The sequence below is a fragment of the Rhodnius prolixus genome, unplaced genomic scaffold (genome assembly GCF_049639745.1).
Source record: "Rhodnius prolixus isolate KJV_2025 unplaced genomic scaffold, Rpr scaffold_11, whole genome shotgun sequence".
In the NCBI taxonomy this organism is placed as follows: Eukaryota; Metazoa; Arthropoda; class Insecta; order Hemiptera; family Reduviidae; genus Rhodnius; species Rhodnius prolixus.
The window spans coordinates 14,957,526-14,973,685 of NW_027411625.1; the positions used below are offsets into that span (position 1 = coordinate 14,957,526).

At 32.7% G+C, this 16,160-nt stretch overlaps 1 protein-coding gene across 3 annotated transcripts in view; it reads right to left on the minus strand.

The window, feature by feature from the left end:
- Window positions 1–2,222: 2,222 nt before the first annotated feature.
- The window catches only part of pic (DNA damage-binding protein pic), a 65,254-nt gene continuing 51,316 nt past the window's right edge, over window positions 2,223–16,160 (minus strand). For 2 of the 3 annotated variants that reach the window (XM_074138643.1, XM_074138645.1), the window contains 12 exons: window positions 15,309–15,469; window positions 14,323–14,453; window positions 12,479–12,663; window positions 12,256–12,379; window positions 10,644–10,857; window positions 9,520–9,779; window positions 8,837–9,007; window positions 8,490–8,599; window positions 7,636–7,805; window positions 3,907–4,015; window positions 3,653–3,827; window positions 2,379–2,798 (listed from right to left, as the gene is read on the minus strand). In XM_074138643.1, coding sequence (XP_073994744.1) covers window positions 2,715–2,798; window positions 3,653–3,827; window positions 3,907–4,015; window positions 7,636–7,805; window positions 8,490–8,599; window positions 8,837–9,007; window positions 9,520–9,779; window positions 10,644–10,857; window positions 12,256–12,379; window positions 12,479–12,663; window positions 14,323–14,453; window positions 15,309–15,469 — 1,894 coding nt within the window. In that variant the 3' untranslated portion in view covers window positions 2,379–2,714. Of the gene's footprint in view, window positions 2,799–3,652; window positions 3,828–3,906; window positions 4,016–7,635; window positions 7,806–8,489; window positions 8,600–8,836; window positions 9,008–9,519; window positions 9,780–10,643; window positions 10,858–12,255; window positions 12,380–12,478; window positions 12,664–14,322; window positions 14,454–15,308; window positions 15,470–16,160 lie in introns of all 3 variants that reach the window. The other variant, XM_074138644.1, reaches the window with a different exon arrangement.

Here is a 16,160-nt window from a genome sequence, read left to right on the forward strand (position 1 = left end):
CTGATAGCCAGAGACAAAAATGTAAATTAACTTGCCGATTAAAAAAGTATTCCACTTCTCAATTAACGACTAAAAATTGTTATTAAATCAGCAGAAAACACAAAGAATTAGGATTCATAAACTTCAAAATGAAAAATAGGATTAGATTATTGGAATTTAATGATATTTCGAGGAGTAATGTGGTGGGACTGATTGAATAACAAAAACGTGTTGGGAAAGGGAAAATTGTATTTTGGATGTGGGGCCGCAGCCAATCAGATGGCCGAGCAATGCAAGCCGCACGAGGCGCCCTGCGGTGCAGGCTGAATAGACAAACTCCAGGTGTGTGGCAAATACTTTCTCAGAGCAATCTCTGCGATACGTCAAACTTCCGCCCCCGCCACAAATTAGCCAGGATACTTTGTAACCAAGTGTTCATTGTGTATACCAAGTGAACAATCCAATCATCCTAACTGTTTTCTACTTCTTAACAGACCTGAAATTCTACACCATCTCCAAAACTCAATTTTTCTTCTTCTTTTTTTAAATAAAAAGGAAAAATATACCCGAAAGATTATAGAGGACAAACACACTTTGGGAATCGTTGAATAGCTGTTTGGATACACAGGTGAGATAAACTGAACGATTAGTATATTTCTAAAATTCTTTTGGTGCAAATCTGTGACAGTTTAGTGACAAAGGATGTATTTATATCACACAAAATCAAAGCAATTTGCCAGAATACTCCCACCTCCAAAACATCTGGTGTGAACGCTCACACTGCTTTCTCTTACTGCAATAATTAAATTTGCGCGTGAAAGTACAAGGGGTTTAGAGAAAATCGTTTGAATCATATTTAGCAAAATCTCGAATAGGTGAAAAATCTCATAGCAAAGCCGCACTTGACAATGAAACCGAAGCGGCAAGAGATGACTTACTTACGAATTGCGTCATCTATTCTGTACAGCAGACTGGTAAGCACTAAGTTCGATAGAGGAAAATTCTCATAAGAGATTACAAGTTTTTTGAAAAGGTGCAGCACATAAGATCTAATAAAGTATTAGACGAGTTCATGAATTAAGAAGACAGAGTACGTCCTATTAAATGGCTGGATTGACCAAGTAGAACGACTACCCGAAAACAGATAGCCCAATATAGTGAGATGAAAGAGACGTGCTCACTAAAAAATGAAAAAAAAAGAGCTAGCAGAGAAAGGATGATTTGAAGAGGCTGAGAACCAGGGCTCGAGATCGAGATATATGAGAATAATGTTTAGGGCGGTAAAATCCCCTTTGGGCTAAAGGGCAGTATGTATAAGCCCGCTAAACACTGCTCTGTGCTGATATCTAGCGACAGGTTGTACTATTACACGCAGGTAGCGCAACTAACCTTTTGTCAGAAACTTCATTTGGCTGCATCTGCGATCTAGCGACACATGTGTTAACTATAGACAGATTTTGAGGCTCACAATGCTGTACACAACGGAAGCACTACTTTACTTGTGTAAATACATACAATCTGGCATTCGGTATGTATAAGAATATGTGTACAGTGCTCCTAATCGTGGATTCCAGCAATGAGTTTATTAATGGCAAATGTTGGAGAATGAAGTCGTTCACTTTTCGTTTATTGCGCATTTATCGATATTTTAGAGCATTTTTACCAGCAAATTTGAACATTTTGATATTGCACATAATCCGATGGCTAATGATGAGTATTGGTGGATATTATCAGGAGGCGTTCATGACAGAAGGGTAATAAGTCGTCAACAAAGTTTTGATTCTGGAATGAGGAACCGCTTTCTTCCTTAATCCAAGGACGGAGCAGTCTTGAATAATGCTCACTTTCCAGATTCTCTATCTCACGTCACATCAAACGTCCTTAGTAATGGTATATTTGCAATTTTGAACTTTTTTCTCAACCCAGACCTGGCACCCTCTGATTATTACATCTTTCGCCTCCATGGTCCATGTTTTAAGTGTTAAAAAAGCACAAAAATACTGGAGGTGAAAAATGATAGGTTTGGTGGTTTTTTGCCTCGAAAGGCAGCTTCTGGTGAGGAGAGATATGGAATTGTACGCCCCCAATCTGGTTCCAATGGCCAGCAAAAAATTTTCAATTCTATGGTAAACAAAGCTGGGACTTTTCTCATTTTCACTCCCTCTATAACTTGCCTTAATCCTTAATTTTACTAATTTCTACGTCATGGGAACTAAAATACAATAAAAAGCAGTTGTAAACAGTTTTTTTTTTTTTTTTTTTTTTTTTTTTAATTACATCATTTGTTACATTTACAATTTTTTTTCATGAATAGCCAAATTAATTAAAATTAAAATCTTTGAAAATATAACTTCAAATGAAAGAAAACTTCATTCAAAACTTTCATTTAGATCACATATTTTTTCAATTTACTGAAAAATGAAAACTCTAAATTACAATTACATCAATAAAAGAAGATAATGTGCTATCTTCCGCGAACTAATTTTTGTTTTGTTGATGGAACTAAAGAATGAAAACAATAAATTAAAAAAAAAAAAACACTAATTTATTTCAACTGTTTTGGCTTCATTTGCAAATAGACAGTTCCACTGTTTTCGGTCTATTATAAATAATGACTTTTTTCTTAAAATGTTATCGAAGAAATTATGTACAAAAGTTTTTGTTTCCTATAAAATAGATTTAAAAAATTTGCCTCCCTTTTTGTTACACTTTCATACCAAATTTTGTTGTGCTCACTAATGAATCCTGGTAAGATCTTCCACAATCTTGATTATTTCGTCAATAGAGATCTCTAGTTTCGGAACTTTTATCAACGGCTGCTACGAAAAATAAAAATTATAATAAAAAAAATAAATTTAAAAAATAAATAAATAATTAAGTAAAATAAGTTAGAGAAAAATCTAATGCCGTGAATCACTCTAATGATTTTCTCTTACCACAATAATTACTAATTTTATAATTATACTCAGATAATTGACAAATTATCTGTAATAAAATTGTTGATATTAAAAAAATATTTAAAAAAAAATTATAATTTGTAAAGCCGCATTTTCCACTCGTAGATTTCCATCAAACTGGAATCCCAGCAAGGCTGTAACATCACGTTCCGTTCACACACACATACATATTATGGCTAAAAACGTTTCTTTTTGTTTTCATACTCCATAGTAAAAATAAATGTAGTTTTTCTGACCTCAAAAAAAATTACTAGTCCTGGGCTTAAAGAGAGGCTGTCGATTAAAAAAAAAATCACACTGCTGCACTTGCTGCAGAACTGGCAGTGTCTAAAAAAAACTTTAGTGGGCCATTTCCTCAATAAGAAAAGGTATGCATAGGAGGAAATATGGTGTAATAGCGCTTGACCCTATATCTCAACTAGCCGCCAACAAAATGGATATTCACGCCTGAATGAATGAATATTCTCGTCAACTTCACTTAACAAAATTATTGACAGAAGTAGATATACTAATGACAACCTGAGACAGAAGACAAATGGCTCAAGCGCGGTCAAAAGCCCTTTATGTAATAAAGCCTTTTATGAAAGTCCAAAAAGTGAAATTTGAAAAATAGGCGATGTTGCATTTTTTAAATTATTAAGGAGAAATTCCAAACGTTCTAAAAGTTAGGATTCGAATTCTAAAATTACGATTACACTATTTATATAATGACTTACACGTCCGAGCACAGGCATATCACCGATACTAGGGACTGTATTTATCGCAGATGGATTTTGTAGACCCGCCACGACATCTTCCATATCCTTCCTTGGTAGGTCCAGGAAACATTCAATCAGATCGCCATCAATGAAACCTTCAGAAGGTTCGGTTTTTACTTCGGAAGTAAAAGACCTAAAACACAGTAGAAACACAAAAAAAGTTATTATCAAGATTAACTGTGAATGTTCAAAAAAACAAAAAACTGGCCTACCTCCAAAAAGAATGGCTGATCTTTCCAACCGACTTAATGGTGTTAGCGAGTCTATCCTGCAATTCGCTTAGCAAATCGAACAGGTCATGGGGAATTTGCGTGACCACTCCTGTTAGTAACAAATGAAAGTAATAATAATATCAGATCAAAAAAATTCACTTTCTAAAATTATTGTATTTTTACTAGATATCCTCGTTAATCTTACCTTACACATTTTCGTTAACCTTTAGAATTTATACTTTTTCTACTTAAAGAACTCGGCAACCACCGAGTCACGTTCGGGTCAGCCACTAGGAATCGCTTAGATCATGGCAAACAAACGCCTGGGAAGCCACCACCCATAGGTCTAAACTTGGGTCGCTAGATTCAGACTCAAAACGCTCAAAAAGAATCTCTGATAGGACTTTGTGACGTCACCTCAGTCACGAATACGAAAAAAATGTTTAGGAATAAAGAGTCGTAGGTAGGTGTTCCCGCCAATTCAAAGACCGTCTAGCAGATTTCCAACTTTAGTTTTCACCAAAAACGTTTACCTTAGAACGTTGATTAAGAAAAAGTGTGTCTTCGGAATTGATAGTTTTCCTAGTCCCCTTTATGGTAGCAACTTCTGTAGCTACTGTCGTTAAAGCATATTTTTTTAGCTAAGGAGAGACCGTGGATAAAATAGTCAAATATCCCCCTTTTATTTATTTATTTATTTATTTTTAGTTTTTTTTTGCGCATCAACAGCTAAGGTTATTAGCGCCGATAGAAGTGGTATGTGGGCGTGTAAACACACACTGTGGTTTATCCCCACCTCTCTACGTTTCTATTGGCCAGTACACACGTCCACTAGACCCTTTTTCGATCCGCCATTAGGATTTTTAATCCTTAATATTTCAGGTAAAACAACAGTTTAGATTTTATTCACTATTTTTTCCTCCGTAGGTATTTCATAAAGAATCAACTTATGCAATAAAAATTTGTACTACAAAAACTAATTTTATTTTTAACCTAACTATTTAATTCCGACAAATTCTTTAGTCAAATGAAAATTAGGCACATCATCATTCAAAGATAACATATTCTGCAATCATTCATAAACCGTAATTGATAGTAAACCATAATATAGATATTCAAAAAATTTATTTTTTTTCTTTCATAATTTCATTCTTTATTAAATACCTATGGAGGAAAAAATAGTGAAAAAATTCTAGAGTACCTTTTTAACAAGAATATATTGCCTAAAAAGTCATAATGGTGGACGATAGAAGTGGTATGTGGGCGTGTAATTGACTGTGGTTTATCCCCACCTCTCTACGTTTCTATTGGCCAGTATACACGCCCACTAGACCCTTTTCCGATCCGCCATTAGGATTTTTAATCCTTAATATTTCAGGTAAAACAATAGTTTAGAATTTTTTCACTATTTTTTCCTCCGTAGGTATTTCATAAAGAATCAACTTATGCAATAAAAATTTGTACTACAAAAACTAATTTTATTTTTAACCTAACTATTTAATTCCGACAAATTCTTTAGTCAAATGAAAATTAGGCACATCATCATTCAAAGATAACATATTCTGCAATCATTCATAAACCGTAATTGATAGTAAACCATAATATAGATATTCAAAAAATTTATTTTTTTCTTTCATAATTTCATTCTTTATTAAATACCTATGGAGGAAAAAATAGTGAAAAAATTCTAGAGTACCTTTTTAACAAGAATATATTGCCTAAAAAGTCATAATGGTGGACGATAGAAGTGGTATGTGGGCGTGTAATTGACTGTGGTTTATCCCCACCTCTCTACGTTTCTATTGGCCAGTATACACGCCCACTAGACCCTTTTTCGATCCACCATTAGGATTTTTAATCCTTAATATTTCAGGTAAAACAATAGTTTAGAATTTTTTCACTATTTTTTCCTCCGTAGGTATTTCATAAAGAATCAACTTATGCAATAAAAATTTGTACTACAAAAACTAATTTTATTTTTAACCTAACTATTTAATTCCGACAAATTCTTTAGTCAAATGAAAATTAGGCACATCATCATTCAAAGATAACATATTCTGCAATCATTCATAAACCGTAATTGATAGTAAACCATAATATAGATATTCAAAAAATTTATTTTTTTTCTTTCATAATTTCATTCTTTATTAAATACCTATGGAGGAAAAAATAGTGAAAAAATTCTAGAGTACCTTTTTAACAAGAATATATTGCCTAAAAAGTCATAATGGTGGACGATAGAAGTGGTATGTGGGCGTGTAATTGACTGTGGTTTATCCCCACCTCTCTACGTTTCTATTGGCCAGTATACACGCCCACTAGACCCTTTTTCGATCCGCCATTAGGATTTTTAATCCTTAATATTTCAGGTAAAACAATAGTTTAGAATTTTTTCACTATTTTTTCCTCCGTAGGTATTTCATAAAGAATCAACTTATGCAATAAAAATTTGTACTACAAAAACTAATTTTATTTTTAACCTAACTATTTAATTCCGACAAATTCTTTAGTCAAATGAAAATTAGGCACATCATCATTCAAAGATAACATATTCTGCAATCATTCATAAACCGTAATTGATAGTAAACCATAATATAGATATTCAAAAAATTTATTTTTTTCTTTCATAATTTCATTCTTTATTAAATACCTATGGAGGAAAAAATAGTGAAAAAATTCTAGAGTACCTTTTTAACAAGAATATATTGCCTAAAAAGTCATAATGGTGGACGATAGAAGTGGTATGTGGGCGTGTAATTGACTGTGGTTTATCCCCACCTCTCTACGTTTCTATTGGCCAGTATACACGCCCACTAGACCCTTTTTCGATCCACCATTAGGATTTTTAATCCTTAATATTTCAGGTAAAACAATAGTTTAGAATTTTTTCACTATTTTTTCCTCCGTAGGTATTTCATAAAGAATCAACTTATGCAATAAAAATTTGTACTACAAAAACTAATTTTATTTTTAACCTAACTATTTAATTCCGACAAATTCTTTAGTCAAATGAAAATTAGGCACATCATCATTCAAAGATAACATATTCTGCAATCATTCATAAACCGTAATTGATAGTAAACCATAATATAGATATTCAAAAAATTTATTTTTTTTCTTTCATAATTTCATTCTTTATTAAATACCTATGGAGGAAAAAATAGTGAAAAAATTCTAGAGTACCTTTTTAACAAGAATATATTGCCTAAAAAGTCATAATGGTGGACGATAGAAGTGGTATGTGGGCGTGTAATTGACTGTGGTTTATCCCCACCTCTCTACGTTTCTATTGGCCAGTGTACACGCCCACTAGACCCTTTTTCGATCCGCCATTAGGATTTTTAATCCTTAATATTTCAGGTAAAACAATAGTTTAGAATTTTTTCACTATTTTTTCCTCCGTAGGTATTTCATAAAGAATCAACTTATGCAATAAAAATTTGTACTACAAAAACTAATTTTATTTTTAACCTAACTATTTAATTCCGACAAATTCTTTAGTCAAATGAAAATTAGGCACATCATCATTCAAAGATAACATATACTGCAATCATTCATAAACTGTAGTTGATGGTGAAACGTAAAATAAATGTTCAAAATTATTTATATTCATCAGAGGGCAAATTTTACATAATTTCATTAGTTATACTTAAGAATTATAGTTCAAAGAAACTGTATGAGTTCACCCCAGTCTTTTAGTGAAATAATAAAAACTTATATTAAACTAACCCACAGCTCCACTGACGGTACCAAAGAGTACACTCCCAAAGGTGGTAGTAGATGTTTCCCCAAGGTGCTGCATCACTAACGAACCGTGTCTGAATATGTTGATCATGTCTCCCAAATGAAACTGGGCCACCTCTTGCATTAGCTGTCGTTCTTCGTCATTAGTAGCAGTACTGCAAAACAAGATCCACAATTAAATTAACAAGAAATAATATTAATTTAAAAAAAAATCTACAACTTTAAAATGTAATTAATTTAAAATGCAATAATTGAGATAAATCGTACCATGAATAAAGCATCGAGCAGGAAGTAGAGAGGCGAATCAGGGAATAAATAAAGTAGTAGGATTATTAATAAACACTGTCTTAATTTTGCAAGGCTATTTTCATTGAAAGCAAGAAGTTTAATTTTCTTATCAATCTTCCACAGTACAAAAATGAGAATACCGAACAAAAGACTGCTAACAGTACAAATGACCTTTTTTTTTTAGAAATCAAGGTCATCAGGGAGATCGCGGCGATTTTGAAATATCAAGAAAGAAGGAGAATGGAAAGGACAGGAACGTTCTGGTGTCTTTAGAGAACGAGCTTGAACATACGAGAAAAGGAAATTTTAACTAGAAAGAAATGGTCAGTGAATAAGATGGTCGAATGAAATGTGGAAGTCCAGCGAAAACATGGAAGGATAACTATTAATAGAATAATATAACTAATAGTACTATTATCAATAAACTATTTTAATAATTTATTTGTCAGCCCTAAATTAAAAAACTGTCTAACAAGATAAGTGCACACTGAACTTCTAGACTAATAAAACTACTAATAGCATAAAAATAAAAGTATAATCTAATAAATTACCTATCTTTCTGGCAAATGAATAAATTAAAAGAATTTTCAGCTCCTAAAAACGTATCATCGTCCAAAATTTCAATAGCCGTCATCCAATTTGGATTATAATCACGAGCAATCTAGAATATTACATATTTTCCAAAAATGAAACGTACAAATAAATATATTATGCATTAATAATCGCATTTTTACAGAATAATTGCACAATTTTTACTAAATTAAAAACATTAAATTCGATTAGTAAATGGGTTTATGGTCCAAGATTCATATAATTGAACCCAAATGGTTTACAGCTCCAAAGTAATAAATAAAAATAGCCTTATAGGCTAATCCCTTCATAATATGAAAATTCTTACTTCTTCAAAACTGCCTTCCATTGTTTTGTACTGGAGAAGAGTAATGGCCCTCATCAAATCGCCGACTAGAATGAAATCTCCTTTTGTTTTCACAAATAAGGCGATGATGTTGTTAAAATGGCTGCATTCCAAGCGTAGTTCTTTTTCCGATGTCCACTCAAAAAGTCTTACCTAAAATGTATGTGAAAAATGAGAACGCTAGAAAGTTATTTGATCAGAAGACATGCCTTTAAAAACCTTTAAATAATTTTTTTTGGTATAAATTCTACAATAAATTAACAAATGTCTGAGATTTTTGGGAGAATTATCACTGATCTTCAAAAAAATTAAGTACTGTTTTGAACCAGCTGTACAAACAAAACAAAAACAAAAAATGGTACAAAAACGTTCAATTAGCTTTAAAGTCCCCCGAAGAGACTTGAGAGTTATAAATTTGAGCCTTGAAGTTCTTTATGTGATGTTCTACGCCACCAAAGATAAGCTGCTCGTATGGGAAGGGAATGCAACTGCTGGCACAAAATTGTTTCAAGTTACATAAAAGGATGGTCCGGCATCAAGCTTCGAAAGTGACTAAACAATTTTTGAATAAAAATAGAAAAATCTACAAACTTTTTTGACGCTCTAATTCAAGAAACATTAGTAATATAAATAAAATTGAGACAAACTGATCTACATGAACATACCGTACTATTGATGCTAGCTAATAATTTTCCGTTAAATTCGGCTAAAGAATAACAACCTCCTTTGACTTCTTTCTCACAAACCATAATTAGTCTTCCGTCATCCACTTGGAACATTATAATACGGCCTTGTTTGGGTTCATTTTCTTCGGGATTTACAATACCAGTACCTACTACATAATATGCGTTCGGATCATCGCCGAGTTTACAGGATACCAAACTTAAAGCATATTCAGTAGGCAGCATCTGATGGGCGTGCAGCACTGAAAAAAAAAGTCTGGTGTGATTACTACTGTAACTCTTACAGTTATTCTCTGGCTTATTTATAACTGTCAATACTTCTGCAGTCTTAGTCTATTTTATTAAATACCTACTACTTACAATGTTGGTCAGGTGAGAACAACGAAGTAGCAGATCGGAAGATGCATGGCTTTTTCTAAAAGATCCCCTTAAAATCAGTTTTTATGACAAATAAAAGGGGGAGGAAAACTTTGTCTGGTTTTATTACACCAAATTTAAAGAAAACAGTTGAGTAGTTCTTGACAAAATCGCGGAAGTCTGAAAGATTAACGCAAAATTTGAATGGCAATTTCGGTCATGCCATAATTTCTTAAAACACGGAATTTTAAGAACTCATTTAATCCTCGTTAATATTATAAAAGTTGCAGGACCGTTCTAAAATAGCACTTTAGACGGAAGCCTAACAGAAGTGCCCTTCATCGAACTTTTCAGTAAAAATGTTCCAAATGAAAGTTATAAATGTTCATGTAAAAAATAAGTTGCGAAGTTTGAAGAAAACCTTGGGGGCCAGTTTCAGAATATTTCAAAAAGTGAAAAACTCATTTAGTAACGTGAAACTTCTATTTCATGATTTAGACCAAAAGATACCGTTCCCTGTCATGTAGTACCAAACTAAATATCAAAAAGTAATTCTTGACCAATTTTGAGTTAGAATGACTAATGGAACAGTGATTTATTTGATAAAATCATTTTTTTGTACTCATGGACTTCTGTGTATTTCTGCAATAAAAGTCTGCTGATTGCGATCCTTCCTTTAGGTATTAGTCGTCTGAGCAAGAACAATAATGTTAATGGGGATAAGTTAAAAACGTACATCATTAAATTACCTTCAAATGTATGTTGATCGAAAAGTAAAAAGTGATGAACTTCTACTTCTACTCCGAGATCTACGGACTGGGCTGCACCGACTGGTTTCGCAATAGCCAGACTGCTGTTCTGTGAATTTGAAGTCATCTGTGCTCTGGTGGAAGCACATTCTCGTTGTACTTCTAACCCAGACAATCCTTGTACATCTAAACGAGTTGTGATCACACCAAAAGTCTAAATATAAAACAAACAAAAATCTGGTATGAAAACTTACACGTATTCTCTTCACGAAATATGAGAAATTACATTATCTTAAAACAAAGAATTTATACTAAAGAGTTAGTTGACTTCAATATAATCAAATTCCTGATGAAGAAAGAGTGACTCCACACCTTTTAAAGAAAACAACTGAGAACGCTAATTAGCCATCCTAATACTTATCAGTTCCATTTAAAACTTTTTCCAAGAGAAAGTTTTTTTTTGAGAGGTTCTCGGGATTCTGCCAGTTAATTTTCCCTCTTTTACAACAAGTAAATTTTTGTTCTGACGCCAATAACTAAGAAATCGCCTATTTTCCCATTTACATCTGACTGAAAATTGTTTGTTTTATCTCAGATTTTAGGGAAAAGGGGACTTCAAACATGTATTTCCGGTAAAACTTCCATTTCAAAAATTCGGGGTATACACTCGCATACGAACATTTCCTCCTACTTCCTACAGTATTCGCTATACTTCCTCTAATATATTAAGAGAAAATTAAAACGTGACATGACTTCTTTCTTAGCCCTGAGGTCCACACAAGACGTTCAATCTCTGCTATTCGATCCTCACTTCCGCAATCCTTCTCTAACTTCTTATTCTCATTCTTCTTAAGACGGATTCCGTGGTAACCAGCCACCTTCGCCATCGAATTTCGGCTTCCAGTTTTTCTAGGCTTCTAGAGTGACCATTCCACATTTTTTAGGATCAGTCTTCAGTTCTTTCTTAATGCTCAGCCATTTAATTATTTTTCATTTACCAACCCCACTAGTACATTAACTTTTTACAGTTCTGTTAATTCATCATTTTTTCTTACTCTGTATCTCTCTCCTATCCTTATAAGGCCGAGGATCAGAATCTTCTCTTCCTAAGTTTTTAACGTTTTTGAGTCATCTTACAAGATTATCAGACATGTTGGCATACGTTACTGTACTGTAGGTCTTAAAATGGTCTCTAATATTTTAAATTTTGATTTTCTAGAGCTCGCCCGAAAAACAAAATTTTCAAAAGTGCCCAAAATATCGATTAGCAACCATTATTCTGCATTTAATTCCAATTCCACACTGATTCATCTCAGTTAGGACTGCTCCTAAATATTTATAAACGACCTTTTCCAAATTATAAAGAGTGCATGTCGTAAGTTATATCTAACTTGTCCTAGCTGAATTCGCTGGCTAACCCAACTTTTGTGATGCTAACACAATTCATAAAAAGCACTGATCTTTGTTGTGCAGATATTGCGGTCAGACCAACACCGTCGCTTACGCCATGTTGCTTAATCTTATACTTCTTGTAGTATTCGTAATAATTTTTTTACTTAATATTAGGGGGAAAGAACTCTATTATTAGAGCTGTTACTAAAAACATTATTACCTGAGAATGTTCCTGATAGGCTATCCGGCGTGGTCCTTCATATAACGGCACGGAGCGAATATGCAACTTCTGAATTTCATCAATAGTGCCAATAGCTACCATAGTGTCGTTTGCCAGAGCCAAACTGGGATCATAGTAATAAATTAAAAAATAAACTTTTGAATCTTCTTTGTAAATTGTTTTTTTTTTTTTTTTTTTAAGTGCAACTTATAATAAGAAGTACCTGTCGGGATAGGCTTCGGTATTCAGAGAGCACATATAGTTTACCTCTTTGAGATTCACATTAGAAAATACCAACTTGTGATTCGATGAATAAATAACTGTAGGCCTATCAGAACATGCGAATACATTCGTTGTTGCCATAGATTTAAATGACCGTAATACAATTGGTTGTGTTCCCAGAGTGACCTAATTCATTGAAAAAATAAATTAATAATAATAAATGTATTTGAATATTCCAATTTTTAAAATTAATCAAAAATATGGACTTTTTCGAAGTAAAGAAGTTATATAGACACCGCTGACGTCTACAAACGATTTATTGTATTAACCTCTAGAGATATTAGAAGGGTTTTATACATGTTGCGAAACTTTCAAATATGTGCCTGTTCAAAAAAGCTGTAACTTTGTTAGAAAACAATGTCATAAACAAAGTAAGGTTCAGGATGGTCATTGAGGCGTTTGATAAGGAAGTTCGGGAAGCCCTCGAATGAAAATCTAACCACTAATTCAATACTTGTCGCAGAACTGGTAATGCTTAAAGATACCGTTAGCCGTCATTTCTGTACAAGGAAGGTACAAAAGGAAATAGAAGCATAAACGTACACCCAACGTGTTGCCGCAAGTATGGATGCTTGACATATTTTTTTTCGTTTCTTGCTCTTTCTTACATGCTCGACTATCAACGAACATTGACTCATAAGAAGAAGGAGATTTAAGACGAAATCTTGACTGGTCATGGTCACGATAGATCAATGTCAAACTACATTTCTGCTTCGCGTAAGAAAAAACTGAGAAAAAGTCTACGTTGTATCTTTTCTGGAACTATGAAGAAGTAATTCAGCACGAAACAAATATATGCTTCAATATGTGTTTTCATAGATTCTGACTTGACTGACATCAACATAAATAGAATGTACCAAAAATGGATTAGCGCTATCTAGCATTGCATAAAATAGCAAAAACGTTATAACACGATAAAACTTTCAGAATTGACACCTCCTAGAATCCAACAAAAATCTGGTCTAAACACTAACACGATTTTCTCTTTTAAAAAATCTTAAGATTCAAAGCTCCGAATTTTTAAAACATATTTAACTGTTCCTAATTTAAGAAGTTGGTTTAACTATACATCACTCTGAAACGCCACTTTAGACAGCGTTTAATCCCTACTTCTATTCCTCCCTCAAAACTGTCCCAAAACTACTTTTTCTTGAAAGACTGTAACAACAAAGTTACAAAGTAACTTTAATGTAAAGTATGAAAGAAGTTTAGAGAAAATAGTACAAGCCATATTCGAGAAAATCTCTAAAAAATGAAAAATCTATTCTATAAAGTACCATTTTAGGTTAGAGAGATTTTCTTTGCTAAGTTAGGGTAAGATCAGCTAAAACCGAATATAAAGTCTACGCATCCTGCCATTTTTCGTTTTTGACATCTGACAAAAAGGCACACGCATGGACCAAAAACCACCCTTTTGGATTGCGGAAACCTTAAAACGGACATTTTCGGTGAAACTCGATATTAAAAATTTTACAAGATCGCAATTCTTCCTTACAAGTAAAGTAAGTAAAAATGGAAGAACTTGATGGCGATGTACTTCTTTTGCGTCCCCACTAAGTCTATTTTCCCATATCAGAAGGATCGTTCATTTTCTAATATCCATAGCACAATTTCTTTTAGCGAGAATTCCAACAACTGCAAGAAGAATGGCTCACAACTGTTAGTCATTAAGGGTTCTAATTTAATATTATTTTAACAAAAGCAATTAAAAAATATATATTTTTTTTAAACAGACTTTTTTTGATACGCCTCATTAGTTTATAAATTAAAATATAATTAACTTACTTTTTTTCGATCCATTAATAACCCAGTGAATCGATTAAATGTAAAATAAAACATAGAACCATCACCTAACGCAACCAGTACGTAATTAATACCTTCAAACGTAGCAAATAGTATAGACCTGGATATAATTTCTGGAATAATAATAAGAAATCCAATGATGCAGGTTAATGTAAAATAAATATAACGTCGTGTTTTTGCGATCTACCCGTAGATAAAAAATTAAGCCAAAAAATAAGTAAAAGTGACGAATTAAAACGAACTTCAAAATAAATATTAAGTATTTAACATAAATAACATGTATAATATAAGCATAAGTATGTTATATTATAACATAAGTATTAAAGTATAACGAATTCCATATGTAAAGGCTGTAATACCTTTCTACAATATGAATAATAATAGATAAATAAAAAAGTATAAGTGAACCAAACATTCGCGGGGCCCCCACAATAAATAATTTTTAAATTTTCTTTTTCTTGATTTATAGAAATGTAAGAAATTAAAACAGATTTTCGTACTTAAAACTTTAGTTTAACTAATGTCTACATTAGGTTTCAGTTATAGTTAAAATTTTGCAATATGTATCTGCACACTCTTATGTACCACTCAACTGTATTAACCATCGGGATCAGTAGACAATTACAAAAATATTACCGACATTTACAAATGCATCCTCCCTCCAGATTAAAATTGTTATCTACATTAAAAAATTAAAAATGAGCGGTAAGAAAAAATAAAAAAGAAGAAAAAAAAAGAATGTTTTGTAGTTGGGTGAATTATTTCCACGTAGATTTAAAAAGATGTAAAAGACCTATAGCGTCTATTTATTTAGATTATAATTGACATTTTAATGGAACACGGTTATTTTCTTACAGATTAATTGACATTATTACTTCAAATATATCTAAATTTATCCTGATAGATCGCTAAAACACACGATCATTTAATCATTTCATTTAATTAATTAGTAAAAAATTAAGACTTACCGCCGCCAAGGTATTCACGATGTATTTCTTCTAAACTAGGAAGCTTTAAAATTCTAGCAGACATATCGTTCCAAAGGCCAATCGCAACAAATTTCGCAAACTTTTCATCTGGGAACGGCGTCACATCCAAACAGGAGACTTCATGTTCCAAAGTAACATGTCTATATATATATACAAAAAAATACAGATATTAAATTAATATACGTTAAATACTGTAAATTACTAGTCAGTAACCTCACATCACACAACCTTCCCTAACTGAGCACAAATCACAATTTTTATTGACAAATTCTAAAGTATTTGGTTTCATTGATCGCAGCAAGCACACGTGTTCCTCCAATTTCTGATCGGTTTCAGATTTCCTTCTACCATCAGTGGCTGACAAATCTTTTGTAGAAGAGAATTTAATTTCCACATACAACGCTTTTGTCACAAACTACACTTACTGATTTTGATAGAAAAGCCAACCAGGAGAAAGAGGTGTTAAATGTTCCCACATATTTCAATTTTAATTACACGAGGGAGTACCAAAAGTTTTTTTTGGCGGTTTTTTAAGTCACGGATCCAAAATGGTTTGTTCACTCTCTTATTTACTAAAGTTCGCCTCAGAAATCTAGGGCATCATTTCTACAACTAAAACCTTTTGTTTACTCTCTTATTTATTAAAGTTCGCCTCAGAAATCTAGGGCATCATTTCTACAACTAAAACCTATCTGAAAGCCGACAATTCATTACCCTTGCCTTCTAAGAAACTATTTTTGCAAGAAAAACACTCCGAATATCCCGTTTTCACTACCATTTATTCGCAATTTTTCTTTACTAAAAATTAGACCCGGGAAGGAAAATGTAGTA